Genomic DNA, 26,686 nt, shown 5'->3' with positions numbered 1-26,686 from the left:
TTAAACCATTTTTACCACGACGCATTTAATTGGCCTATAGTAGTTGTAGTGGCCCGGCGAGAAGCATTAAAACAAAATTGAATTACGCAACAAAGCGACAACTTTAAATTGACTTGACAAAAGCGGACTCAAACCAACTGTCTGCCACTCATTGTGACATTAAGCAGTTAAAGCCCAATAATCGACAGCCCCGAAGAAGAGTGTTAGTTCATAATTTCAACAACACTTAAGCGATGACAATATTATCATTATCGTATACGGAGTATGCCCAAGTCAAGCACCATCATTCTGTGGCATAATATAACTTGATTATGGCTATATTAAATAATTTCTGCAATTGTTGCCTCCAATATTATATAGCACGTTCGCAGCGGGGGCAAACAGAGCATAATAAAGCATTGCGTTGTCGAACCACAAAAGGAGTACAAATGCATTCATTTCCATTTTGGCTGCCTGAATCATGAATATAAAGTTGACACCCAAAAATGCATTGCATTACATATGTATTATTGATTTCGCTGTGGCATAATGACTTTGCAAGCGATGTGTGTCGTAATAAACATGTATACAGACGTACATATACATATATATATATATCTGTATATGCGCAAAGGATGCCAACGATACCCAATTGTTATGCAATGCAAAGATTCTTTTTTGCAGCTGCACATGTGTGGCAAGCCTGACGGATGTTCATGCAAATTTGCGTGTGTCTGTGCGTGTTACTGTGTGCGTCTCAGTTTTGTAACTGCCAAACTAATTCAATTGTCGTGAAAGTAGTCAACTGCACACAACCAACATTTGATAGTGATGTGTGTGTGTGTGTGTGTATGTATGCATTACACCTGTGTAGCTTGCCTCAGGGCGCCAGCTGCAGCCAAAGTTAGTCATCCAGCAAAACCATCGTCGATGGCTGCCAATACAAATGCAATTTTCAGCTGGCAACAACTGGCAGCTGGGCGTGCATGATTCGTTTACCAGTTGGCCAAAACTGTGAGCTTCAGCTGCAACGCGTATCCAACTCTAAAACCAGCTCCAGCTCCAACTCTGTAGTTAACCCCATAGTTGGCGCTCGACATACTGACGACGATGATGATGCCGTTAAGCATTTTAACTGAGTTTTCTTCAAACTGGTGTCTGTCAGAGTCCGTTGACAGTCGACTGCCTGCCTGCCAGCTAGCTGCCTGCCTGCCGCTGACGTTTTTCATTACATTTGCTGGGGTTGAAATGTGTTTTTGCTATTTTTCAATTTTCACTTCCGTGTGTATGGCTTATGACTTGGTGTGTGTGTGTGCGGCAACAACAACCTTAATGACATTGCCTGTGTTTGTGTGTCTGTGTGTGTATATTCGTCTGGTTCGCCTGTTTATCCAATCGAATTTTCTGCCTTTTTCCAGATGAATTCACGTGACGAGCCGGAAAAAACCTTCAAAGTTGCAATGCCCGACAATGCTTACTCGACAGTTTATCTACGTGACGCGATGTCTGTGGAGGAATTCCTTGCCAGCGCCTGCGCCCGTCGCAACCTCAATCCCATGGAGCACTTTGTGCGCGTCAAGAAGCGACGTGACATGGAGGATCACAATTACTTTGTGCCACATCGCAATGATCTGATTGAAAATTATGTAAGTTACCTACACCAAGTAACTGCCCCACCCAACTCTGCCTCAAGGGCCACCTCGAGCACACTCGTGTGCTGTTGTGTGGGTGGCAATTTCGATTGAACTTTGAACTTTGCGCATGTGTTTGTTGTTTGTTCAAAATTAAGGGCAATTAAGGGGTTCAGCTTTTTCTGTGAACAGGAAATTACAGCAAATTCAAAAGGATTAATTCCGATTTCTTTGGCGAACAAACGAGGTGCAAGTTCTTCTTATTTAATTGAGTTAACTAAGCGAATACACAAAAATAATATTCACAATTATTGCGGAATAAATATTACAATAATTGAGTAAATACATATCACATAATTATGTGGAGCAATCTGTTAAAATGACACCGACAATTACAGCTGGCCTAATTGAAATGTGTGGTAAAAACAATTAAATTGTCACAGCAATTCATGTGTTTTTTAGACAAGCATTAAACTAAATAGTTGCTCAATTTAAACAATTGAGTAATTTAATCTTATTTAAAGTACATAAATACCGTTAGCTGTCAAACACTCGCTCTCTATGATTTATGTAATCACAGTTTTGTGTAAGCCACAAGCTATTAGCACTTGTCGTTGTCTGCTTTCGTACCGAACAACACAACGTAGTCACTTAGCAGACGATTAGTCTAAGGATGCCATTTCTCAAACTGCCAAGTCAGCCCCCCAAAAACAAGCCGGTAGCAAAGTGCTTCAACAAAACTGCTAGTTCAACTCCCGAAAAAAAGTTTTGGCTGAACAACAAGCTGTAAATATTGCCAGGTCAAAAGTGCAGCTGTAGGAAACTTTTTGGCTGCTCGATAAATTGTGTATTAAAACCACTCTCGGTCTGCAAAAATTTATTGAAACTGAATAAAAATAAAAAAAAAATAAATAAAAAAAGAACAGGCAGAACAGGAAAAAACAAAAGCGACCTTTTTGGTCAATTTTTGTTGGCATTTGGCTAATTTTTTCGTGTGCTTTTAACTCACAGCTACATAATCACGAATTTGTGGAGGTCTGCATGAAAATACTGTACCAGGTAGAGCTGCAGCGCACCACTTTAGAGCAAATGTGGGGATTCTCCGTTGAGGCGGAGCTGATTGAGAACGCCGAACGACAAGACGAACTCTGCTGCTATGTGAGCCGCGTCGAGGACAAAAGTGTGGCCATGCACAATGGTAAGTACCTACTTGAATTGGCGGTATATAACACTGCAAGTTGCACAGCTGCTTAGCTCAGCGAAATTCGCGCAATTTTACTTACTTGCAATTTGGAATTTATGACACAAAATGCCAAATGGCTATTGGAAATCATGAATTAAAAACCGTTGCCAGACCAACTATGTAAGTCAAGCGACATACCTGAGTTGCTCGAGACTGAAACAATGTTTGCCAGAAGAATATTATCAAGTGCCACGAACCACTCGGCATGGAGTTGGGGTATGCGCTTTTACTGAGTAAGAGAACTGCGCTTCTTTCATATTTAAATGCTTTTCACTTTTATGTCACAAAAAAGCTTGAGGTTGCATAGACGAGAGTCAAGTGGAGCAAGCACATTCAAGCACTGGAGCTCTACAGTTGAGAACTGGAGTGAACAGCAGCAGCGAGTTTGAAAAGCAGCTCCTCAGGGCCAGCTACTGCAACTGCAACTGCATCTTTATAAAAACTCAACAGTCAGCGCTTGTCACCGAGTAGAGATCACGTTGATGTTGAACAACAGCACTCGAAGTTCTACTCTGTATGTGTATGTGTATGTGCATGTGTATGTGCGTGCGTGTGTGTGTGTGCGTAGTTGATGCACCTGTAATGGCAGCCACAGGGCCATAGCGCCATGTTGAGTCCTTAAAGGCTTTTCGGGCGTCATCTTAGTTCTCTCGTTTCTTGTTTCTTACCCGTTCCCACCGCGCTCCCATCATGTTGTTTTTCTATCACTTAAAATCAACTTAAGTTGGCATTTGCATGCACCCTGGAGGGGCAGCCGAGTGAAGGGAGCAGCTAGCAGTCAAGTGTTTGTAGTCGAAATGCCACTAGAGCAGCGCTTTAAATTATGTCGCCTGATGTTGACAGTGGGCCAACTACCCTATCTACCCACCTACTCTTCGCCAGGTGTTGGCAAGCCAAAAATACAAAAAAAAAAAAAGAAATGAGAAACTGCAATGGTTGCACTTGCAAAAGTGATGAACCTGAAAGAAAATTTCGCAGCGGAAACCTCATTAAGCACGTTGACTGCGAATGTGGCGACGACGACGACGACGACAACGACAACGAATCAAAAAGTCCATGAAACAATGCTCACGAAAACAGCTAGCAAAAAGTGAGACATGAAGTGCACTGCTATCCCCTTCCATTCCAATCACATTCCCCACACCTCTATTCGCAACTCCTTTAAAAGTTTGCCCTGCCATTGGCGGTTAGTTTATAATTTGCTATGAGTTTTTCTTTGTTTTTATTTTTTGTGGATTTAAACTGCATTAACAATGCCATTGGACAAGTTTTTGCCAGGGTGTTGAATTTAATGAGCAGCAAATAAAGTGCTGTAGTAAGTGCCAGATTTGCTAATGACTTTCCATTCTATTCGCCCTTTTTTTAATTGTCCGCTGAACTGCATTTCAATTCAGGTGCATTAGTGTAACAGAAAGTTGAGAATTTGGGTAATCAAATTGTAATTATTATTAGAAGTTACTTTTGGGGCAGCACAATTATTTGAAGTGCAGCAGCCAGCAGGAACTCATGTTTAATTTTTTGCCAAAACTTGAGAAACTTACAAATATAGTTAGATAAAATCTGTTGTGAAAAATGCCAGTTAGATAACAATAAATCAGAATACACAATACGTATACGCATTGTCGCATGGTAATTGAAATTATAAACAATCGAAAAAAGTTGCTACGATCTACAAATGCATACATAATAAAAAGCGAAGACTGTGTGACAATATCAGCATATTATTCAAGGATATTAGCAAGAAGGAGAATACACATATTCTCAACATGAAAGGGAAGCTTTGTGTCGTGCTTCTGCATAAATTAAGCAATCCAATTCGCATGTAATGTGGAAACTTAAAGTTCTCCACAGGGACATCTGTACAAATTAATTGAATGCCTATTAGCAAGTGCCAAAGACCAATTTAATGGCACCACAAAACAAAGCTGGGCATGAGCTGGCCAAGGCAGTTGCTGACCAGATTTGGGCACCAAACAAAAACAAATAAAACCACAAATGCAGCAGTTTCAGCAACTACTGTAAATGCAAATGCTGTGGCTACCCAATTTTCTGAAACCCCAACAGGCAGCACTTTAATGAGTGCACAAATTGTGTCTTAAATCGATGCACATTGGCTTTAAGCAACTATTTCAACTGGCAACGTGGAACTTTCAGCTCTCTCGATTGCGACTCGGCGCTTGTTTGCTTGGCTTTTTCAAGTTAACAAACAGAGGCAGTCGAGCAACCATAAAGTCATCCATAATAATGATGGCCACAAATGCAGCAGATGCTGCTAAAGTTACTGCTGTTGGCAGCATGTGCACAACAGTTGCATGCCGCACACACTCGAGTGTTGAAAAACAAACGTGGCAAAGTATTTGGCAAACAAGAAATAACAATTTGCTTAAGCCAAGAACAAAGCTGTTGACAACCCAGCCAAAAAAAAAAAAGAAAATAAACAAAATGAAAAAAGGGAAATATGGAAAAACTGAGATGGAAAAAGAGCAACCGCAAAATAAACAAAATAAATAGCAAGTCGAGTAGATATTTGTCTAATGCATATGCTGCCAAAGCTAAAGCCAAGTAATCCACAGCAGAACGTAACGAAACGTAAACGCAAACGTAACGCATATCCTTCCAAAAAATAAAAAATAAAATAAAAAAAGAAAACCCAAAAATGAAAAATCCATTTGAAATTGTAGCAAATGCAAAAAATTGTGCATAAGGTGCTGCTGGCTGGTTGGCTGGCTGGCTGGCTGGCTGGCTGGCTGGCTGGCTGGCTGGCTGGCTGGCTGGCTGGCTGGCTGGTTGGTTGCTTACTAGCAACTGTTTCAAGGTGCGCCACAGTCTTGCATAAAATATACAACTGTCAGGCAGATAAAAACCCACAACACACTTACATATACATACATACACACACACACACACATAAACATATGCATATCCGTCGAAGTTGCTGTGCGAAGCAAATGCAGTCTGCAACAACAATGATAACGTGCAACAACACAAAAAAAGGGAAGCCAAGCAGCAAACAAGCAAGCTGCCTGGTCGAAATAAATGTTGTAGTAAACACACACACACACACACACCCACATACACACAGACGCATGAGCTAGAAACGGCCAAAGCTGCTAGACGTAAAACTGGCAACGTGGCGTATGAACAATGCGATAGCCACAATGCTGTTGTTATTGTTCTTATCGCTGTGCGAAAAGACATGGGCGCTTATCTTACCGAAAGATGTGACTGCCCCGCAATATACTTGCACAATACTTGCAAACACAATAACAAAACGTGCTCGCATATATTACATTTAGCCAAACTGATGGACTGTAAAACAGGACAGCATTGTCTGTTCGCATAGTTTATACATATGTATATTATACAATAGTTAACATAATAAACTGTAAGTCGCTTCTAACTCGATTTTCTCTCTCTCTCTTTCTCCCTTTCTCTATCTCTTTCTGTTCTTTTCATTTCGTTGCAGGCATTATCAAAGGAGACGAAATAATGGTCATCAATGGTGCGATTGTATCTGATCTAGATATGATGTACTTGGAGAGTGTGCTGCAGGAAGAGCAATCGCTCAGCATGATGATGCGGTAAGTTCTTTTTAGTCCTGCCTATCCAAGCTGTCTGCCAGCCTGTCCATCTTCTTGTCAATTGTTTATCTATCTCGCACGTTCCGCAAACATCTGCTAGCAGCAGTTAAGTGCAACCATTTGCTGCAACAACAATCGCTGTAGCTGTCTCGCATAACGCTGTTACTCCCCCTTCCCCCAATCATCCTAAAGCCATTTCTATTGAAAATACACATTCTGCCATTGTCGTATTTGCATTCGGAACGGCATTGTTTAAGCTGATACCTAGATTAATTAACTATTTTAGTCGCAGGCTTTCAATAGAATTTATCACTATTTCGTGTCTCAGTTGATCAGCTACAATAGCAATAGCAATACTCCACGCTACCTTTTGTTCGTAAATTAATTACGCAGTAACTCATACGGATTGGTTTGCCAGTCCGTCAGATTATCAATTCAGTATGCAACGACAGGCTGTGTGGTTTACCTTTGTATACGAAATGTGCGTGAAAATTTGAAATTTGGTATTTCTATTCACTCTTGGGAAAGTTAAAGTTAAGTTAAGTGGAAGATTACTCAACATATTAAATTTTAGCAGTCGGCAGTAGAAACTCTAATATTTTTATAGTGTTATTGTGATTGAAAATCATTTAAAGTATTGTTTTAAAAGATTACAAAGAAACGAACTAAAAAGTTTCTTTAGAAAAATGACAATTGTAGTTGTAATTTTTACGCATCTCATAAAGTACCTTTTAAGGAATCGATAACTTTATTTGTAAGACATTCGCTTTAGCAATATGCACGTTTCAAGTAAACTTAAAACATGGTGTGTACCAAATTTGGGACAAAATTTCCCTCCTACAAATTTAACAAACTAAAGCGCAAAAATTGGATACCTGCGTACAATGCTCACTTAATATATATGTACTGCAAATAGTCCTTTTAACGCTCACCCAGCTTTTGATTTTGAGAGTTTTTCTGACAGCTCCTGCTATGCTCTCGCACTCGACAAAATAAATAGACTTTCTATGAAGACATTCTGTGCTGAGTATTTAATAATGGCTTTCGAGCACACTCAATAGTTACTGACCTATGTGTAGATATTGTGCAAAAGATACCAATTTGTGCTTCGCAAACATATGCACAATATTTTATAACTGTAAAGGCCCCAAAATTCTAAAGCCATAGCCGAGTTTAATATTGAATACCGCACACATCAAACTTTCAAAAATAAACAAACAAAAAAATTAAAAGCATACAAAAAATGTCAACGTTCGAGTAGCTTTTGCAAATTTTTGATGAAGCTGGCCAATAGCTGTGCCAAAAAGTGCTGAGGCTAGCAAATAAAAATATTCACACACACACACACACACTAACAAACTTTGTTTCGCAACAAATCAAAAATGTGAAATTTAGTACGAAAAATTGGCAGCGACTAACAATTTTGCATTTTTTCAATATTTCGTTTTTCATGCCAAAGTCAAAAGCAACAAAACTGAAGCCGCAGTGCGGGTTTGGGCAGCATAGGTTAGACTAGGATAAGGGAACTGGAGGGTTTGAACACTTGTTCCGTTTGGCTGCTGCGACCCTGCTACGGGCGCAGTCTCCGGCTACAGCTCAGGCTCAGGACCAGGCATTTTGATAGCCTAATTAGCTGCTCTTTATGGCCGCTGTGGCTTTTGTGCTAAGCGTTTGCGAGGCAACAAACTGTAACCCATTCCATTCCCACCGACCACCAATCAGCACCCCACCCAGCTCTAGCTCAATGTAAATCCCATTCAAATTATGCACGTTGGAGAGCATTTTTCCGCATCTTTTGCCACTGACATAGAAAAAGGTCAGCCAGGTGTTTGCTTTTAAAAGGCAGGCAAACCCAAAACTGAACCGAACCAAAAAATCAAATCTAATAAAATTTATGTTAATTTCTATGCAAAAAATAAAAATAAAAAAGTTGCTTAAAACTTTTGTCCTTTTTTTTATAGCTCTTCGCGTACCGAGCCGCCAGATCTAGTGGGTATCATGCGTGTAACAGATGATATGATTGATTCCCTGGTGTGCCCGCCGCCGCCCACAGATCCTCCAGTGATGAGTGAGGAGATGATAACTGGTTTGATTGTGCCAGCACCCGGTTGGAGTAAGTATATACCTCCGCTCCCAAATGAAACAAAATCTCGAAATACTTTTGGCTTAGCTACCAAAAAGATCTCTGTAAAACCAAAACCAAAAATTGTCTGTGTGTATATGTGTGGCATTTTTGGCGTTTTTCAACATTTTAAAAGCCGCAACACAACATTCATCAACGGCTACAACAGAAGCATACTAATCACAGCAGTTGTGCTCGTTTGTAGGTTATTCTGCTTCTTGTTGTTGTTGTGGTTAAGGTGCGGTCTCTCTATTCTGTGTGTGTGTGTGGGTGTGGGTGTGTGTGTGTGTCTGCGAGTGTCTATGCTTGGATGTAGCAGCGGAAATGTGAAGCGCATTTCCGGGCGCGCATGCGAATTTGTAAAGTTCATTAAAGTAATTTATATTTTTCGTTTAATGCACGTTGCAAGTGCTTCATACAACATGCAACAACCGACACAACAATTACATCAATAAGTAGCGTGCTAACCGAGAGAGAACGACAGTGAGAAAGAGACAGAAAGAGAGCAGTCATCAGATGAGGTTTACTGTGTGTGTGTGGCACCGTGCCTGCTTGCCACACGCTGTCGTCTCGTTTTTCAGTAACAACTACATAATTACAGGATTACAAACTGCACTCACACACACACACACACTCACACACACACCCACCCACCCAAGCACACGCTGCACTGCACTCAAAAAGCCGAAGTGGCTAAGAACACAAAACAATTAAAAACCAACAAACGCTGAAAACAACAACAACAATGCGAACAACAGATGTGTGTGTGCGTGTGTGTATTTTTATACCACACAAAATGAAACATTTTTATGCGGCAAACAATTAAAAAGCACAGCAAACTAAAAAAGAATTAAAGTAAAATACACACACACAATAAAAGGAACCGAACAAAAAAACTATAAAAAAAAATGTTGAAAAAAAATGTTGCAAAAATTAAACGACTCGCATGCAACTGGCATATGTATTGGGTGTGTATGTGTGTGTGTGTGTGTGTGAGTGTGTGTGCTGCGTATTTTGTACTATATTCCCCATTTTGGTGCACATATACGCACACTCATTGTGATGAACGGACATTTGTGGCATATATGGTTATGGATATGGCGGCATATGCAACAGAAAGCGTATGCCATTCAACATGACTGAGAGATAGACCCGATGAAAGAGTGGGTACCAGTACTGGATTACATTTCACTTTGCCAATTAAACAGAGAAAAGGACTTGTGCAGCGGAGGGGCAGCAAGAGCATGCAACTTGATGTTGAAGAACTTTTAGCTTATTAAATGCACAATTTGCTGGACACTGCTATCAGACAAGTCAAAGAACATAAAGAAAATGAAGAAGAAGAGGAACACGAAGCGAAAGAAAAACCCATCAGACACACACACAGACACACAACACACACACACACTCACTCACACATGAGTTGATCAAGAGAGCCGACCAAGCAGCATTGCTGCATACTCGAAACAAATTTTAATTATTGTATGTAACTCTATATTGCAATTAATGTTGGGTAAAAGTTAACGTACTTATTTTGGGGAGCAGCTGAGTATAATTGAGCTGTTATAGACACAGACTCTCACTTTGTAGGCTAGTGCTGCCGCCGGTCTGTGCCAAATTAGTTAAAATTAACTTTAATTATTCTTGGAGTTAATAATATAGATCTCTCTCTTTTGCTGCGAAACTTTGTTCATATAGCAACTATATAATACAAGATTTGTAGTCTCAGCATATAACTTATTCAAGAACTGCTTAGCTTCGAGTTAATCTCGATAAGCCATCAATTGTTGTCTTAAAGAAAAGTCTCATCTTCACCTGGCCCAATTGCATTTGATATTTTTAACAGCATCACGTTTGCAGAACAGCTTCACATAAACTTATGGCCCCTAGCCCAAAAACCATCATCATAGTTTAAGTAAAGCCACTAAAACTCTAGATTTTATGGGCAATGCACAAATTTGGCTTGGCACGTTCTCGACTGGCTCGCTTAAGCAACAACAACCCATAACACAACAACAACAACAACAAGAACAACAACAACAAAGAACGCAGAACATCGAACTTATAACGTCTATAAGTTATTAGCCCAGTTGTAGTTGTTGTCTTTGTTTTTGTTGTCTAGCTTTGTCTGGAGGACTACGTGCAATTTGTAAGAAGACCACAACTTCAAATTTATAAGGCGGCAATTTTAATATCTTACACTCAAACACACACACACACACAGGCATGTATAGCAATTGTGTGGTGTCAAATTTGAACCAAAATGCTCATAAAATTTGTTGTAACCAATTTGCATGCGACATGGGGCAGGAACAGGGAAGCAGCATGCAAGGACATGATTCTTAAACGCTTCCTGGCGCTGCCAAAAACTACCACTACATAAACTGGCAAACACACATACAGACACACTCTGTGTGTGTATATACCCACATATGTATATAGTCATACAGTGCTGCTTACATATTTATGCAAGCCATGTGTATGGGCCATAAATTTCTTTCTTTTTGGTTAAATCTTTGCCGCGCTTGCACATGTGTGCATGAGTGTGTGTGTGTGTGTGTGTGTGTGGTCCCTGCTCATGGCCCATTCCACATGTCTTGCTCCTTCCGCGCTGATGCTATGTGTGGACGTTGTGGCAAACACATCGCAGCAATAATCATTACAGCCTGTTTTTGTTGTTGTTTGGCGTTGTTGTTTTTTTGGCTGCTGCTAGCAGTATTTTTGTTGTTATTACTTTCAGCTTTGTGCTAGTAGGCTGGGTTGGGCTGTTGTTTTTGTTGTTTTTTTATTTTTCTCCTTTTTTAGCTGCCATTTCCGCCAGTATTAAATTCCTGCTGTTTTTTATTGCGCAAACATGGAATTTAAAATTAACAAGCAAGCTGTAAGAGCATAAATAAAATGCTTAATCGAACTTTAAAGCGCTGCCTGTGTCCTGTGGCAACAACAAGCAAAACACCCGCAACACCAGCAACACCTACAACAACTGCAGGCCCAACGGCAAACTGGCAACTAATTATGAGCCAGCCAAAAACTAATAATAATAAACATAACTAACGTGTTATCTTTAACTCATACCTCTTTTCTCTGTCTCTCTCTATCTCTCTCTCTCTCTGGTCTATTTGTCTTTCTCTGTTTCGCTACTTTTTAGATGGCACTGGCAAGGATTTGTACTCACCGGAGGCGGAAAGCTCGCCGGCGCCCTCATTTGTGGAGCCAACAGTGGCGCAATTGGCAGTGGGCGCAGGCGGCGTCATTTCAGGATTGGGCGTGGCCAAGCCAACATCGCGCACCAGCAGCTTTGAAATTGAGAACCTGCTGAAGACCGCGGAGCAAGTAAGTACCCAGTGCCTCAACTCCTTGTTTTTCTTTCTCCAAATATACATCAACATATATATAAATGTCTGTATATATGTATAATATAAACATGACCAAGAAGAAACAAAACGCAAACACGTTAAACCCGTCCACCCAAACCCAAAAAAAAAAAAAATTATAACCCTTGCCCCGAGACCTGATATCCAAAAAAAAAAAAAAAAGAGGAAGAAAAACCCCGGAACTTAGCACTTGGCAGCGGGCAAAGTCAGTTCCAATTGCTTTGAACTCGCTGAGCGGAAACGGAAACTATTAAAACGAGCGCCAAACTCGAGCAAGCAACGCATAGGGGTTGGTTGCAATGTGTTAGGTTGTAGGTTAGGTTTTGGATTTGGTCTTGGTCTTGGGGCATATGCACTACTGATTGAAATGTGCACAAATTGAAATTGCCAGCGCTATGAGAGGACCTCTTCAAGTGGGTTAGCTTAGTAAAGTGGATGGTGGTTGCAGGATGGGTGGCGGTTAGGTGGCTGTCAGTTGTCTGTCAGTTGTTGCCGCTCAAGATGTCGGGTTCACAAATTTGGCCTATTGGGTCTTGTTGCTTGCAAGTCACCAAACAATAAACGTCACAAATAGAAATGTAAAGGCATAAAAATATCAAGGATATATATACAGAACAAATATGAACCACAGGCTGGGCAGACAGACAGAGAGAGAATGATAGGAGACAGCAGACAAGGGACAAGAGATGGAAACCCAAAGACGCCACAGAATGCACTTTGTTTCTGGATATGCTTTACCCAAGTGTGCTCGAAACTGGCAGAAACCCACTTCATTTAATGATACTTGAACACTGTGACACACAAACACACTGAGGCCGAGCACACACACACACACACACACACACACAGAAAAAAACACAACATGCAACTGCTAGGCGAGACAGCAACTGGAGAGTCAGGGCGTTACATAAGAATCCTTTTAATTCAAGTTGACATTTCGCACAGCAGCAAGAAAGAATTTCAAGAAATTTTCAAATTTTTCATCTTTGGGGCATGACGCCAGCAGCAGCAGCAAAACCGACAACAACAACAAACAATGAGAGCTGCTGCAACAACAATGTTGGCACTCAGCAGCTGGCCCATAAGCCGCCTCAGCTGCCTCAGCCGCTCACCTGGCACTAAAACCCACACCGAACACCAACCGAACCCCCCCTGCCCCCTATGTACCATACTCTTTGTTAGTTTTGGGTCGCTGCTGCCCCCGCCGTTGTCGCCACTGACGCCGCCGCTTATGCAAATCAGCGGCGCAGCCGTCGACGACGTTGCAACTGAAAGAAATGCAGAACAATAAAACAGTTAAAAGTAGACAAGAACAAGCTGCACAGCAACAGTAGCAGCGCCAAAGAACAAACTACACCAGAGAGAGAGAGAGAGAGAGAGAGAGAGAGAGAGAGAGAACAAGTAACGAAACGAACGAAATAATAATACACACAAAGTGCAACTGCATAAAAGTGAAATGTCTTTCACAATGCCAGCGAACAACAACGGCAACAGCAACTACAAGTACAATACATCTGAATGTTGCACGAACAATGACAACTGAAATTTTATGAGATTGTTGCTGTTGTTGTTGTTGTTGTTGCGACTACGTGGCAAAGTCTTCAGCTGTGCTTATGTGTATGTGTAGAGATGAAAACGTGACAAAACTATCAGTCACGAAAAATGTGCATCAAGGAATATTCCAACACAAATATTTGAGAGAAAAATCTTTAGCAATATATCGAGAGTCTGGAAAGCTGCTTTAAATTAGCTGCACTTTGTTTGCTGCTAAAGAAGATAACGATAATTTTGGAACTACAATACATGTACATTGTAGCTTCAGGCTGTTAATAGAGCTATATTTCATGATGTTACATCATTCGCTGTGTATTTTGCTCAATTTACAGTCTGGCGAAAGCGATAAAATAATTTACACTTAAAGTTCATTTGCAGCTTCAGGCTGTTTATTTTGTGCTCTGGCAGCACTTGCAACATACTTTTATTTGATTAATGATGCTGCCAACAAACAACAAAGGATGCTAGCAAAAAGAAATTGAAATTTGCAATTGAAATTTAGATTTCTGTAAATTGAGAAATATATGTATGTATACATAACATGAACTTCTAACAGAGCCAAGAAAATGCAATACAAAAATGGATTTCAAGTTATGTTAAATATAAATTTGCATTTGTATTGTCAATTATGGCTCTCAGCTTTTAGCTTTTAGCTCATTCCATTTTTGAATTCTCATTGAGCTGTACATTTATATCAGGTATCTTAAAGTTGAAAGCCGTGTCCAGTTTAAGCCGTTGACTTTAATCACGCTGACACCATCAATCGATGGTCTGCGTCTTCCAAGCCCAACGCATTCTTAACGCTGTTAGGCACAGTGGGGAAGGCTTATGCACCATCTCTATATCTGTCTCTGTCTGTTTGCTGTTTACAGTTTGCCGCTCTGTTGATTTAAACTCTGACCTTTTGCAAATTGCACAGCACTCAAATACACACCCAGATAGACACACAGAAACCCAGTTTGGGGCGCATAAAAATATTTGTTTAGGCATTTACAATGCAAATTCGTTCAATATTTTGTCAGCAAGATTGGGCGTGGCCAAGTCAATTTATTTTACTTCCGGTCAACGCGCCATTTAACACTTTCTACTAGCAGCAACACAGAAAAAGAAAACCAAAAAAACAGTCAGTTAAGAATAATAATATGAAGTTAAAAACAAAACCTAAGCAAAGAGTGTGTGAAAGAGAGAGAGAGAGACAGAGAGAGAGAGAGAGAGAGATAGAGACCTAAAGCCACTGTGCAAGTGACATAAGAAGGCTGAAGATTTGCGCACCTCTACACTTTATGCAAAATGCGGTTGTGTGGTAAGCTGTGTGTGTGTGTGTGTTTGAATAGTGTAGGTGTATGCACACACCCTCTATGTCAACCGTCAAGCGTCAACTGTCAGTGCCAAATGTGCTTGTAACCGCACACAAACAGCAACACCAACAGCATCAGCAACAACATTGGCGAGGACAAAACACAAGAACAACAACACAGTAAAACGACGCCCCCAACTTGGACTTACGACAAGGACGTGACAGTCATTTAGAACCGCAGCTGACGTCGTCGTTGTCGCCGTCGTCGTCGTCGTCGTCGTCGTTGTCGCTGGGGCTACACGTTTATGTGTCTGTCTGTTTAAAGTGGCTGCCGCGAGTTGCACAGTAAAAACCACCCAACCACCAACCACTCAGTCAGTCAGCCAACCACCCAGCCGAGCGCGACCCATGCCAAACAGTTTGACCCAGTCCAAAGGCACCACCACCCAACCTCTTGCCACAACTCGACCCCCCCCCCACGCCCCCTTTCTAACTATCACTGTCTATCTATCTCTGTCATGCTAACTTCATTTTTGTTTATTGTCATTTATTTTTCGTGTCTCTTTTTTGTGGTCGCTTCGCTCGTTTTCGTTTCGTTTGTTTCGTTTCACGATCCTCGTCATGCAACAACAACTACAACAACAACAACAACAACAAACACAACAACATAACACAATCTACCAACCAACCAACCCAAACGAACCCTGACCTGTTAAGGTTACCGGATTTTGTCGTTCACCTCAGGAAACGCGCAAATCGAGCCCCACGGGTTCAGTCACATCATCGGTCTCGACCACAGCGCTGACGCCGTCGCGCCAGCTGACCGACGCCGAGAAACTGCGCAAAGTCATCATGGAACTGGTGGACACGGAGCGAACATACGTTAAGGTGAGTTTTACCCATAACTATATATATATATACACATATATCTATTAAATCACTTGGCCATCTATTGTTGTGTACTCTTTTCATAGGGTATTTTCCACTTTGTTACAAGCATTGCAACGTTTTTTGTATGTATCCTTAAGCTCCAAAGCTGATTTGTATTTAGTCTTCAAGTAAAATATGAAAATGTTATACACAAAATATATCAAAATACAACATTTATAATACCTATAGCCAGATCAAATAACTATATCCACAAGGGTATTTAAGCATTCGCAATCTGGTGAAAACTATTCGGCTGGTTGGCCTTGCCTGGCAGTCATTACACATTCCATTCATTAGTCCTGGCTTGCAATTAAAAATGCAAATTTTAATCCCTTAACCATGCGGCTGTGTTTTTTTCCTGGCTTTAAGCCACAGTCGCATCAGTCGAGCAATCGCCCGAGTTGGCCAGGAAGCATACAAATAATTATTATAATTTAGAAATTATGTAAAGCGCCGCGCCGCTGCGGCAACGTTGGCGAGCCTTATCTCTGCTTGTAGCCCCCTGTACCGACCTGCCTTCCTCCCGCCAGCGACTACCGCGGATGCCCCGCTCTATCCGCTGGCCGGAAGTATTGTTCCAAATGAAAGCGCGCGCCTGCGGCTATGCTACAGTTTTTGCCCATATTTTTATTTACTTTTTGCTTCTTCGTTTTTCTTTTTTCGTTGTTGTCGGGCAAACTAAAAAGTTGTCCAGAACTGAGAACCGGTCACCAGCTCAGCTCTGCTCAGCTCAACTGGGAGTTGGGTGGTTTGTTTTTTTTTTTTATTTTTTTTTGGTAGTCTGCTTCTGATTTTTTAATTTAATTTATGCATTTTGGTGTATTTTTTTTTCTCTTTTTCTCATTTTTCATTTTTTATGTGTCAACAAATTTGAATTTATTGAACAACAACACCAACAATATCTGAATTATTTCCTTGTGCAGCACTTGAACAATCTGCTGGAGCATTATCTGGAACCCATGAAACGCGAAACATTTCTGTCGAATGCGGAAATTAATGCGCTCTTTGGTAACATACATGAGATTGTTACATTCCAGCGCCAGTTCCTCCAAAATCTGGAAGAGGCGCTGGAACTTGAGCCGGAATTCAATAAGTTCGAGCACTGCGGCCAGTTTAGGGTAAGTTTTGGCATCAGTGCCTTTCAAGTGCGTGACTTGGCTGCTCAATAAAAATCTCTATTCATTTAATATGTTTTGATGTGCTTATCTTCTTCCTCTTGTCTTTGCAGAACGTATTGTTTGCAATTGGCTCCGCTTTTCTCTATTATGTCAATCACTTCAAGCTCTACTCGTCGTTCTGTGCCAGCCACAGCAAGGCCCAAAAGGTTTTACACCCAAGTAAGTAACACATCAAAATTCATTTTAAAATCGTGGTAAATAAATTGATTAAAAATCAACTAATATGCTGAGATCGTTCTTTGTTTTAAATGATTACAAAATGCTTGCTTGAAAGAGATTTCAACATATTTTTTGTTGCCAAAATTCGTTAAAAAGAATCACACAAATTTGGTTTGTTTTTCACATAAAATGTAAAATCTCATTCATATGTTAATGCTCAACTGATGTCCAATTTTGGCCATTGTTTGTTCTCAGCAATAATTCTGCTTTCCAATTTGAAAAATATGAGAAATCATCAAACCCTTTCATAGATTACCATTTGATTACTCATACGCCCAGTGGGCTTCGACAAAAAGAAAATCACTGCATTCTTTTCGGTCGCATAGGGAATAATTTGCATATGGGGAAACTTAAATTTAAAGCCATAGTCAAATTTATAGACGTGTTGTGTGACAAATCAAAAGAAAAGTGTTTGCCATATGCATAAATACATATATTATGAGTCATTTGTGTATCTAGATGTATAGATGTGTGAGACATGTGAGTGTGTCGGGTGTGAGCTCAACTATTGCAATCAGCGTGAAGCGTCAAAGTCTATTTGAGTTTAAAGTTTGTTGGAGAGGAAATGGCGGGCGAGTTTGGGGAAAGTTGTAAAAGTCAAACAAGCGACAAGTTACGAACAATTGGCAAACTATGCGCTTCAATTGTTGTCAGAGGTGGTTGCTTCTCTTTTCCCATCGCCTCTCCCCTTCTCACATGATTTGCAAGTTAAATGAATAATTACAGCCACAAATGTGTAGACGTGGCGAAAGATATGAGATGCGCGCAATTCCCAGGCACAGCGGGTGGAGGTGTGCTGGAGGCGTGGCATATTCGTATTCATGCCGTGGCAGCAAACTGTCAAGTATCTTTTGTTAATTAAACTTGCAGAATTATGACACGCCTGCAAGTAGGCAAATAGGCAAGCAGGCGCTGCCAAAAAAAAAAAAAACTATGCCACGCAGTTGCCACCGGCAACGAGCCGCATAATAGGCAGCAAAGTTGCCACTTTTTAAAGCAGCTGTGGCTCGGGACTAGCAAACTGGAGACGAGAATCTAGAGAGAGACTCCAGCGTTGAGAGTCGGCTGTGATTCAGGCTTAGGCAACAGCATGTCATAATTAAATTAGACTTAGTGGCAGCTTAAAAACACTCGAGCAAACACAGGCGTTGCACACAAATGAGACGCAGACGCACAGTAATAGCAAACAAAAAGCCATAGTTGTCAGTGGGAATGTGGAATAGTAAATACCCTTTACTAAATATAGGGCATATCTGCAAAGTACTTGGGTAATCTGTATGAGTTGATTAATAAACTGTGTAGAGTTTGACTTATGCTTACATTTCCAGTTTACAAACACTTCAATTGCATTAAGTAAATTGCTTTTAACAGCTAAAAGAATAACAAATAATTTGATATAAAAATTATTCAGATATTTAGTAAGCAAAATGCTCTTCAGTTAGAAATGGGGGACTGTTTCTATATTATCTATAATTAGATTGATAGATTATTGAAACTTATTATCAAATTCGTTTACCACTTATAAAAATTTAATTGATATCACAATCAATAATCCAATACGCTCAGATGCAGCATAAAATAGCAATAATGCCAAGTTTTCATTAAAATTGTTTGAAAACAAAGAGATAAGCTTGAAAAGAAAGGCGGACTGACCAAAATCTGTGTACTTAATAACACAGCATATTTCTTGACAATATGATTATGCAATGAGGAAGAGAAAAAAAGAGAGAAAGTAAAAGAGATATTTGAGGCGTGGCAAGTGTTTAACAACTACATAACAAGGCAACTGACGGTTAGCAAAAGCACGTAAAGCGTTGCAATATTTGTAATCAATGGCAGGCTAAACTGCTACCAGGAGAAACCAGGAATAGAAGCGGGGACAGGAGCAGGAGCAGAAGCTGTAGCTTCAGAAGCAGCTTGTGCCAACTTAAGTTACAGCTTTACGTTGAGGCAGCCACTCAAACTGATGCTGCTGTTTCTGCTGCTTGGCTGTTGCATGCAATTTTATGCAAAAAGTTGAAAGGATAATTAATTATAGCAAGAAGTGCACTTAAGTGCCTTCGTTACAAGCAGCAGACAGCCAGCAGCCAAAAGCAGGAGTACGAATAACGCTACCATAGCTAAAAGGGGGGTGCGTGGGGGGGTTGGCCATTAAACGCAAATCCGTGCAACAGACAGGCTTTGACGGTGCCTTTATCAAAGCTTCTCAGCTTCTGACAATAAGAACAAGTTAATGACATTTTCTTGTTGGCGTCGCTAACCTGCCGCAGACACAACCCAGTAACTGCTTATCGTTGTAACTGACAGAACGCAACACCATGCCCCAATTTACCTATTCCACTATGCCTTGTCACGGTCGTGCGTAAGGTTTTACAATTAATGGGAATTGAAGCGTGCATTGAAATCAAATCATTTGCCAAATGTCTCAATTTTGCAATTATCTCAATTATTTTCCAGATGAGGGTAATCATGCCCTGCAGGAGTTCCTTGCATCACGCAATCCCAAGCAGCAGCACAGCAGCACCCTGGAATCGTATCTGATCAAGCCCATACAGCGTATACTCAAATATCCGTTGCTCCTTCAGCAAATGCGCAATCTAACAGATTCGCGCGCCGATGAGCATATGCATCTGTGCGGTAAGCAAATATTGTCTTCTGTATCCTGTATCTTGGAGAGCTTGTACTTATATTGTTCCTTTCCTTCTCTGTCACAGAGGCACTCAAGGGCATGGAAAAGGTAGCGGAGCATATAAATGAAATGCAGCGCATCCATGAGGAATATGGCGCGATATTTGATCATCTATTCAGACAGCATCAGAAGTCATGCAAGCAGCCAATTGATTTGAGTCCAGGTGGGTTACAGCAAAAGCATTCAATAGCAACACAAGCTTCAAATGCCAATGCCAATGCAAATGCTCCAAATGCTCCCCCTCCCCCGCAATGCTGCGCATTCCCAGGCGATCTGCTCTACTATGGTGGCGTCGAGTGGCTGAACATTTCCGATTTTCTGGGCAAGATCAAGAAGGGTCTCGAGCTACATGCCATGTGCTTTGTATTCAAATCGGCCGTTGTCTTCCTTTGCAAGGAGCGCTTGCGTCAAAAGAAAAAGTTAATGGTAAGTAAATGAAAGATGCAACTGCAAATCTCTTTTCATCTACAACCGCATACGTTTAGGGCGTTTCGAGCAAGAATGCACCGAATGAGGTGGAAATTATACGTTATCAGGTATTAATACCCGTCACCGAGGTTCAGGTGCGTGCCAGCTCGGCCAAGGATATGGATTCGCATTTTCTCTGGGAGCTAATTCACTTGCGTTCTCAACTGCAACGCCGTCCCGAGAAGGTTTATGTGCTCTCCAATAGCACAGCCGATTTTCGCAATGCATTCCTCAAGACCATACGGCAGATAATACGAGAGAGCGTACGGAATATGTCAATTCCGATGAAGAACTTTGGCGGCAGCTCTGGTTCCGTTTCGGGTATGTCCTCACAAATGGGTGGATATGCGGGCAACTCACAAACGCTGGAGCGGCCCAAGCAGCAGGTTAGCTAACCACGAATCCTAATTCCAGTCAGCAACTAAACAATTGTTTCATTTACTCAGATCACCATTGCTCATGGTTCGCATACGCTGGGCAAGCCAAAGAAGAAGTCGGGATCACAACGCCACTCGGCTGGGAACATTGACTACGACAATCTGTCGGGTAGTCAGGAGGGCGATGATCTGCCGCCCAGCGTGGGCGTGGTCCACTATGCGGCACACACACAACAGCTGCAGCAGCAACAACAACAACAGCAGCAGCAACCGGGCGGCTTTCGCAGTCGCAGCAAGACGCTGGGTGATGTTACAGGTAAGTTAAGAAGAGAAGCCGAAGCAGCTATAAATCACTTGCCAAAACTAAACCAAAATTATCATTGCATCGCTTCATGCCATAAAGAAATCATTTACTCCTCCATAGATCCGCAGCAACAACAACAGCAACAGTTGCAGCAACAATCGGTGGCGCCGCATCCACATCCACATCCACGTGAGCCGCCGCCGCCTCCCATTAGGCAGCCGCATTTGCATCATCACAGCAGCGACATTGAACGCATTGATCCGGGCACCAAATCTGAGGGCGAAGAAGACTCACAGCAGGGCACAATCAGGCCCAAGGCCACCCTGGGCCGCACGCCCAATCACCTGACGCTCAGGTAAGTCCCGAATCTCACAAAGCACACAGAGTAACAATTTAACGTATTATGTATGTATCTAGAGGTCAAAACCATAATTAAGAATCGCTGGTTATTGAAAATCTAATCACATTTGACATAGTTAGGCTTGCAAAATTATTACCAGTCGGACTTTTACAGGTCATCATTTAACATGAATTTGAACTAAGAATTTGAAACTTTAAATGATTGATTGGTCTAGAAGTCAAACCACAATTAAAAAGCCCTGGGTTTCGAAAATCTGAATATTTTTGACAAAGTTATGGGTTTGTGTTGTTTACCAGTCCCACAAAGTACTTTTAAGGTCAACATTTCTACATGAATTTTGATTAAATATCGCGAATTAAAATTTAAATATATTTTTGATCTGTAGATCGAACCATGATTAAGAAGCCTTAGTTCTTGAAAAGCATTGGGACTCATGGTAACTGATGAATGATAATCTTATTGAAAGCAGCTTAGCACTTACATTGACAACATAATACAGTCGTAGTTATTTATACAACTTTCTAGTAACGCTCGCTTATTGCTCGACTTATTGCTCTTTCTATATTTTTATTAATTTTTATCATGTAGCACAACATCGACGCTTTCGGTGGGCAGCACTGGCAGCCAGGCGCGCTTGATACAATCATCGCATCCGCCGGCCAGCTATCAGCCGGTGCTGATGAAGGATCTAGGTAAGAGCAGCCTAGACGTAGTTGCCAGCGAATCCGAGCTCGAATCGGAATCCGAGGCGCATGCCGCACACGTGGCAGCCACGTTTAATCTAAGTCTAGGCAGTAGTGGTAGCTTATTTGCCAATAACGATACAAATCTGACTCAGACCCAGACCCAAAACCAAAACCAGACACTGACCCAAACTCAGAGACACTTGTCCCCGCGACAGTCGCCACGTCAGTCACCCAAACAGGAAATCGAGGTAATTGAGATCTTTGAGAGCGAATCAGAACGCTTGGCGGCCTCGCAGCAGGTTGCTGTAGTCCATCAGCATTCGGGGCAACAAAGAAAACGCGATCGCGACTCCAACGTAATGACTACAACGGATGCAACGGCTCGTTACATGGACAAGCATTTGTGCGAGCTGGAGCAGGAGCATCTGGCAGCTGGTACTTGCGACATTGTCGCCTATATGGCCAGTCTGCGCGAGAAGGCCTTCGATCCCTCGGATATTTGTGATGATGAGGCAGCCGATCAACAGCAAAATGATTCGAGTCTTTCGCCAGAGCCACAAACAGTTGTGGAGAATACACAACAGATTGTCACCGTCACCGTGGACATTGAGTCGCCGTCGTCGCGACCCACAACCGAATCCGATAGTACTGGGAATACAACTGGACCCTCGGAGCGATCGGGTGATGAGACAGAGGATGAACCTACTAGCTCGTTGGCCTCGCACATTGTTGTCATCGATAAGAAGGTGGACAAGGTGTTCAAGACCAAGTCCCCTGAGCGGCCCACAGGCTCGTCAACGGGCAGCAAGCCAAAGAGCGGATCGAGAAGCCGTCAGAGCATTTACATTTCGCCGGATCGCTGCAAATCGCAGGGTAGCTCACCGGTGCGTATTATTAAGATCAAGTCGCCGCGGCAGAGCATCAGCGAGCAGGGCAAACGTTTGAGCATCTGCTCCAGTCGCGACAACTCACAGGATCGGCTTTCGGGTGGCAGGCGTACGCCCAGTCCACGTCGCAGCTCCGAGGGTGGTGGCATTCTGAAGCACACAACTCCAGCGTCGGGCATATTGAAGCCACCGGCTAGTCCAGCCAAATCGAAGAGTCCCGATCGCAGCTGCCTGAAGAAGGGTGGCCCCTCACATGTCTGTGAGACAACCTTATCGCCACGCATCTCGCCTAGAGGCAGCGTGGATCACTTATCGCCAGATCGGGCGAGCATTTGCCATCGACATTCGCCGCGCAGTAGCTTCGATAGCCATGGCGGCTCCGATCACAATTTAGATGTACCATATGCTTCCCGCAAGCGCAGCATGTCTGCCCATGGCAGCTTTGAGACGGGCAACATCAACAAAGGGAATACCCAGGAGCCATATCAGTATTATCCGGTCTATGACAATCAGACCTGCAGTGATCACTATGTCGCTGCTGCTCCGACCACCAGTCGTTACACCAGCTCTGGTAACAATCGCAGCCGGCTGAGCAAATCACTGGAGCGCTCCACTTCGCGGGATAGCACAACGACGAGCAGCTCCTATCGCGCATATGGCGTTTCACCGGAACGTCCCAGCTATGTGGTGTACAGCTCTGGACCGCTTCGATCGCAGTCTGCGGAAAACACATTCTCGCAGCCCATTTACGATGCATTGCCGCGGCAAGCTCCACAGCAATATATGCCGATGATTAACTATATGCAGGAAATGGAAATGATGGGCTATGATGCACCGCTGCCACAACAGCCGCCTCCCAGCTGCCCCCATGAGCAGGCCGCTTATCAGATGAGTTCGTCGGCACCAGAATATACCACATGCATTGATTGTCTGTATCAGAAACGACCCTCCTAGCATAAGTCCCGCGTGCGGCAAAGTCGCACGCGGAAGAAGACGCCACGTGGCATGCCAACAAATATGGTGATTAGTACACAGCCAACAGCTGGTGGTCCCGGCATTGCCTACATGCAGGACATGAGCAGCGATCAAATTGGCGGCTGTGTCGATTGCCATGATTATTTCGAGATACACGTCTAAAGCTAGAGGAGAAACAAAACAGTGAGAGAGACAGAGATAGGAGGAGAATGAGAAAGAGAGAGTTCGAGATACATAAACAGGGATTTTATGAGACAGTTGAACTAAAACTTTGAATAGTCTTAGCAACAACGCAACCAAAGATAACATAAAAGATAACAACAACAGCAACCCGAAATGCCTCACAAAGTAATTTTACAAAAAATAAATAAATAAAAAAATAAATTTACAAAAGAAAATACCACTCAGCTCTACAACAAATACTAAACATATACGTAAACTTCAAGATGCAAACTATATAAAGAAAATATTAATCAAAACTTGAACATAAGGGATTGAAAACAAATACTTACACACACACACACACACACACACAGACAGCACAGAAAAGTTTAAGTGTTAGATTAAGTCAGCAAGCTCTTCACATAGTCCTTATGAACAGCCAATAAAATCCTTAGACATTCTTTTTTCTGGGTTGCGCTAAGATGTTGCAGCTGCAATTGCAAGTGTGTGTGTGTGTGTCACATTTCAGGTTAATTATTTTAGTTGTACACCGAGACAAACGTAGATTGAAAGAGAGATAAAGAGAGAGTGAGAGAGAGATAGAGAGAGAGAGGGAGAGAAGAATGAGGGAAAATAGAGAGTGCATAGTTTTTAAGGCTATGATTTACACAAAAATACGTATACACAGATGACGCATACGCCGCGTTGCACACAACGCTCAAGTTGCGTAATTACGACGAAAAACTAAAGTTGAAATTCATACTCGCACTCAAGTAAACTAAGAGACATGCATGCATACTAACAACCACACACACACACATACACACACTCCAAAAACAACAAGAACAACAACAAAAACAAAAACACAAAACTAAAAAAGGAAGGGTACTTACATACATAAATGGGTTAAAAGTTGTAGGTAATGTCAGATGTAGCAACTATTAGCTGCGCAAACTGTGTCACTGGCATTTCCGGAATCGTAAGGAAAAGTTTTTAATTACATGGCCTGCAAAAGATGAAAAATGATTGCAGCTGCCTCCGGGGGAAAATATACTATATTCGGGTGTGTATTTTTTAGTTGTAAGTCAAAATGAAAAATGCGGGTTGGCAACATTCTATAGGTTAACATTATACATACTACCTAAAACCGAAAAGTGAAGAAAACATTAAATACGATGAATATTTACATAGTTAGTTAGAATAAATGTCAAAAAATATATTTGTGCGTGTTGTGACAAATAATTTTTTAATTTTTATTTGAAATTTTTAATTTACCAGAATAATCAGCAAATGCAAATCATATTATACTTAGTTCATTTTCTCGTTTATGAATTTTAACAAATTAACAAATACAATAAAATCAAATGCAAATAAATGTATTGAAGAATGATAATCGTAAGTCGTACCTCAATGTTCAGTATTAAATACATACAACAAATTGCATATAGGCATATTATATTAAAGGATAATACCTAGAGTTACGTATATATGCGGCTATATACATAAATAATACACTAAACAAGAAAGGGCAGGCAAGTGTAAGCAATTCCCAATTTCCACAGACTCACTCATGATTTTCATGAATTTTCCTTTGACTACTGATTTCCGCTTGCCTCGCTCACATACACATATACAAAAAAAAAAAAACAAAACAAAGAAAAACAAAGAAAAACAAACCAACTTACATAATTAGGCTAAGTTTGGGTGTCTAGTAACTGCAGGCATATACTTAGTACATATAGAGACCCAAGACGGACTTAAAGATCAAATGTCAGGTTGTTCATGCTAAATGCAAAATAGTCAAAATAATTCTTAAGATATCTACAATATAAAAACAAATGTTTACAGTTTACACTGGGCTTCACAGCAGTAAAATCAAAAATACATTCAAATTGCAAAGAAAAAGAAATCAAAATATATACAACATACAACTTATAGGACAAACGACAAAATCCTGAAATATACTAACTATATACAAAGCATAAATATACATAAAAATAAAATAAAATAAAAACTACAAGCAAATACACTACAATTAAATAAAAATAATAAAATAAATTCTAAACAAAGCTCAACAAGCTCGTAAATGCCTATAAACTTTATTCAAACAAAAGTAAAGGAAAATACTACAAAATGTCATTAATGCATATGCAAAATGCATTTTATATAAATGTACCACTAAATAAATAATCAAACCAAATAATCAACAGAGTAAAAATCACAAAACATTAAGAGACACAAAAATCAAATGCGACGGCAAATAAAATGATAATTATGCTCGTAAAATTTAAATAACGAATATTGAAAAGTAAACAAAGAGGAAAGCTAATTACACAACAATTCAAATTAATGTCAATGAGCTCTTTGGACAGCGACAAAATGACAGTAATCGATGCAGACCCCACCCTGCCACGACTTCCCCTCCACCTTTGACACACCACACATAAGGACAGCTAGTGAACCCAGAGTTTGTACTGTATCTGTATTGTATCGTATGTTTAGGCGCCCAACACAATTAGTTATGAATTTGGCAAATTTAAATTAATTTAGTCACATTTTAGCAGGTAAGTGCGTATTTTCCTTTTTGTAACTTAGGTGCGTTTAGAAATAAATTATAAATTATATATTGAATTAGCGATTAAACAATTAAACGGGTGATATTTAATTTT

At 41.1% G+C, this 26,686-nt stretch overlaps 1 protein-coding gene across 15 annotated transcripts in view; it reads left to right on the top strand.

Annotated features, from left to right (window-relative positions):
* The window catches only part of LOC6558325, an 87,611-nt gene that overhangs the window by 57,044 nt on the left and 3,881 nt on the right, over positions 1–26,686 (top strand). For 5 of the 15 annotated variants that reach the window (XM_043215692.1, XM_043215691.1, XM_043215693.1 and 2 more), the window contains 15 exons: positions 1,398–1,625; positions 2,622–2,808; positions 6,320–6,434; positions 8,396–8,547; positions 11,705–11,889; positions 15,499–15,669; positions 16,635–16,829; positions 16,940–17,048; positions 19,566–19,745; positions 19,823–19,960; positions 20,066–20,223; positions 20,283–20,651; positions 20,712–20,958; positions 21,046–21,301; positions 21,896–21,999. In XM_043215692.1, the coding sequence (XP_043071627.1) occupies positions 1,398–1,625; positions 2,622–2,808; positions 6,320–6,434; positions 8,396–8,547; positions 11,705–11,889; positions 15,499–15,669; positions 16,635–16,829; positions 16,940–17,048; positions 19,566–19,745; positions 19,823–19,960; positions 20,066–20,223; positions 20,283–20,651; positions 20,712–20,958; positions 21,046–21,301; positions 21,896–21,999 (2,794 nt within the window). Of the gene's footprint in view, positions 1–1,397; positions 1,626–2,621; positions 2,809–6,319; positions 6,435–8,395; positions 8,548–11,704; positions 11,890–15,498; positions 15,670–16,634; positions 16,830–16,939; positions 17,049–19,565; positions 19,746–19,822; positions 20,224–20,282; positions 20,652–20,711; positions 20,959–21,045; positions 21,302–21,895; positions 25,993–26,686 lie in introns of those variants that run through there. The other 10 variants (XM_043215694.1, XM_043215685.1, XM_043215688.1 and 7 more) reach the window with 7 other exon arrangements.

The sequence above is a fragment of the Drosophila grimshawi genome, unplaced genomic scaffold (genome assembly GCF_018153295.1).
Source record: "Drosophila grimshawi isolate 15287-2541.00 unplaced genomic scaffold, ASM1815329v1 contig_44, whole genome shotgun sequence".
In the NCBI taxonomy this organism is placed as follows: domain Eukaryota; kingdom Metazoa; phylum Arthropoda; class Insecta; order Diptera; family Drosophilidae; genus Drosophila; species Drosophila grimshawi.
The sequence above is the reverse complement of the archived record's forward strand: the minus strand, read 5'-3'. Positions and strand labels throughout refer to the sequence as shown.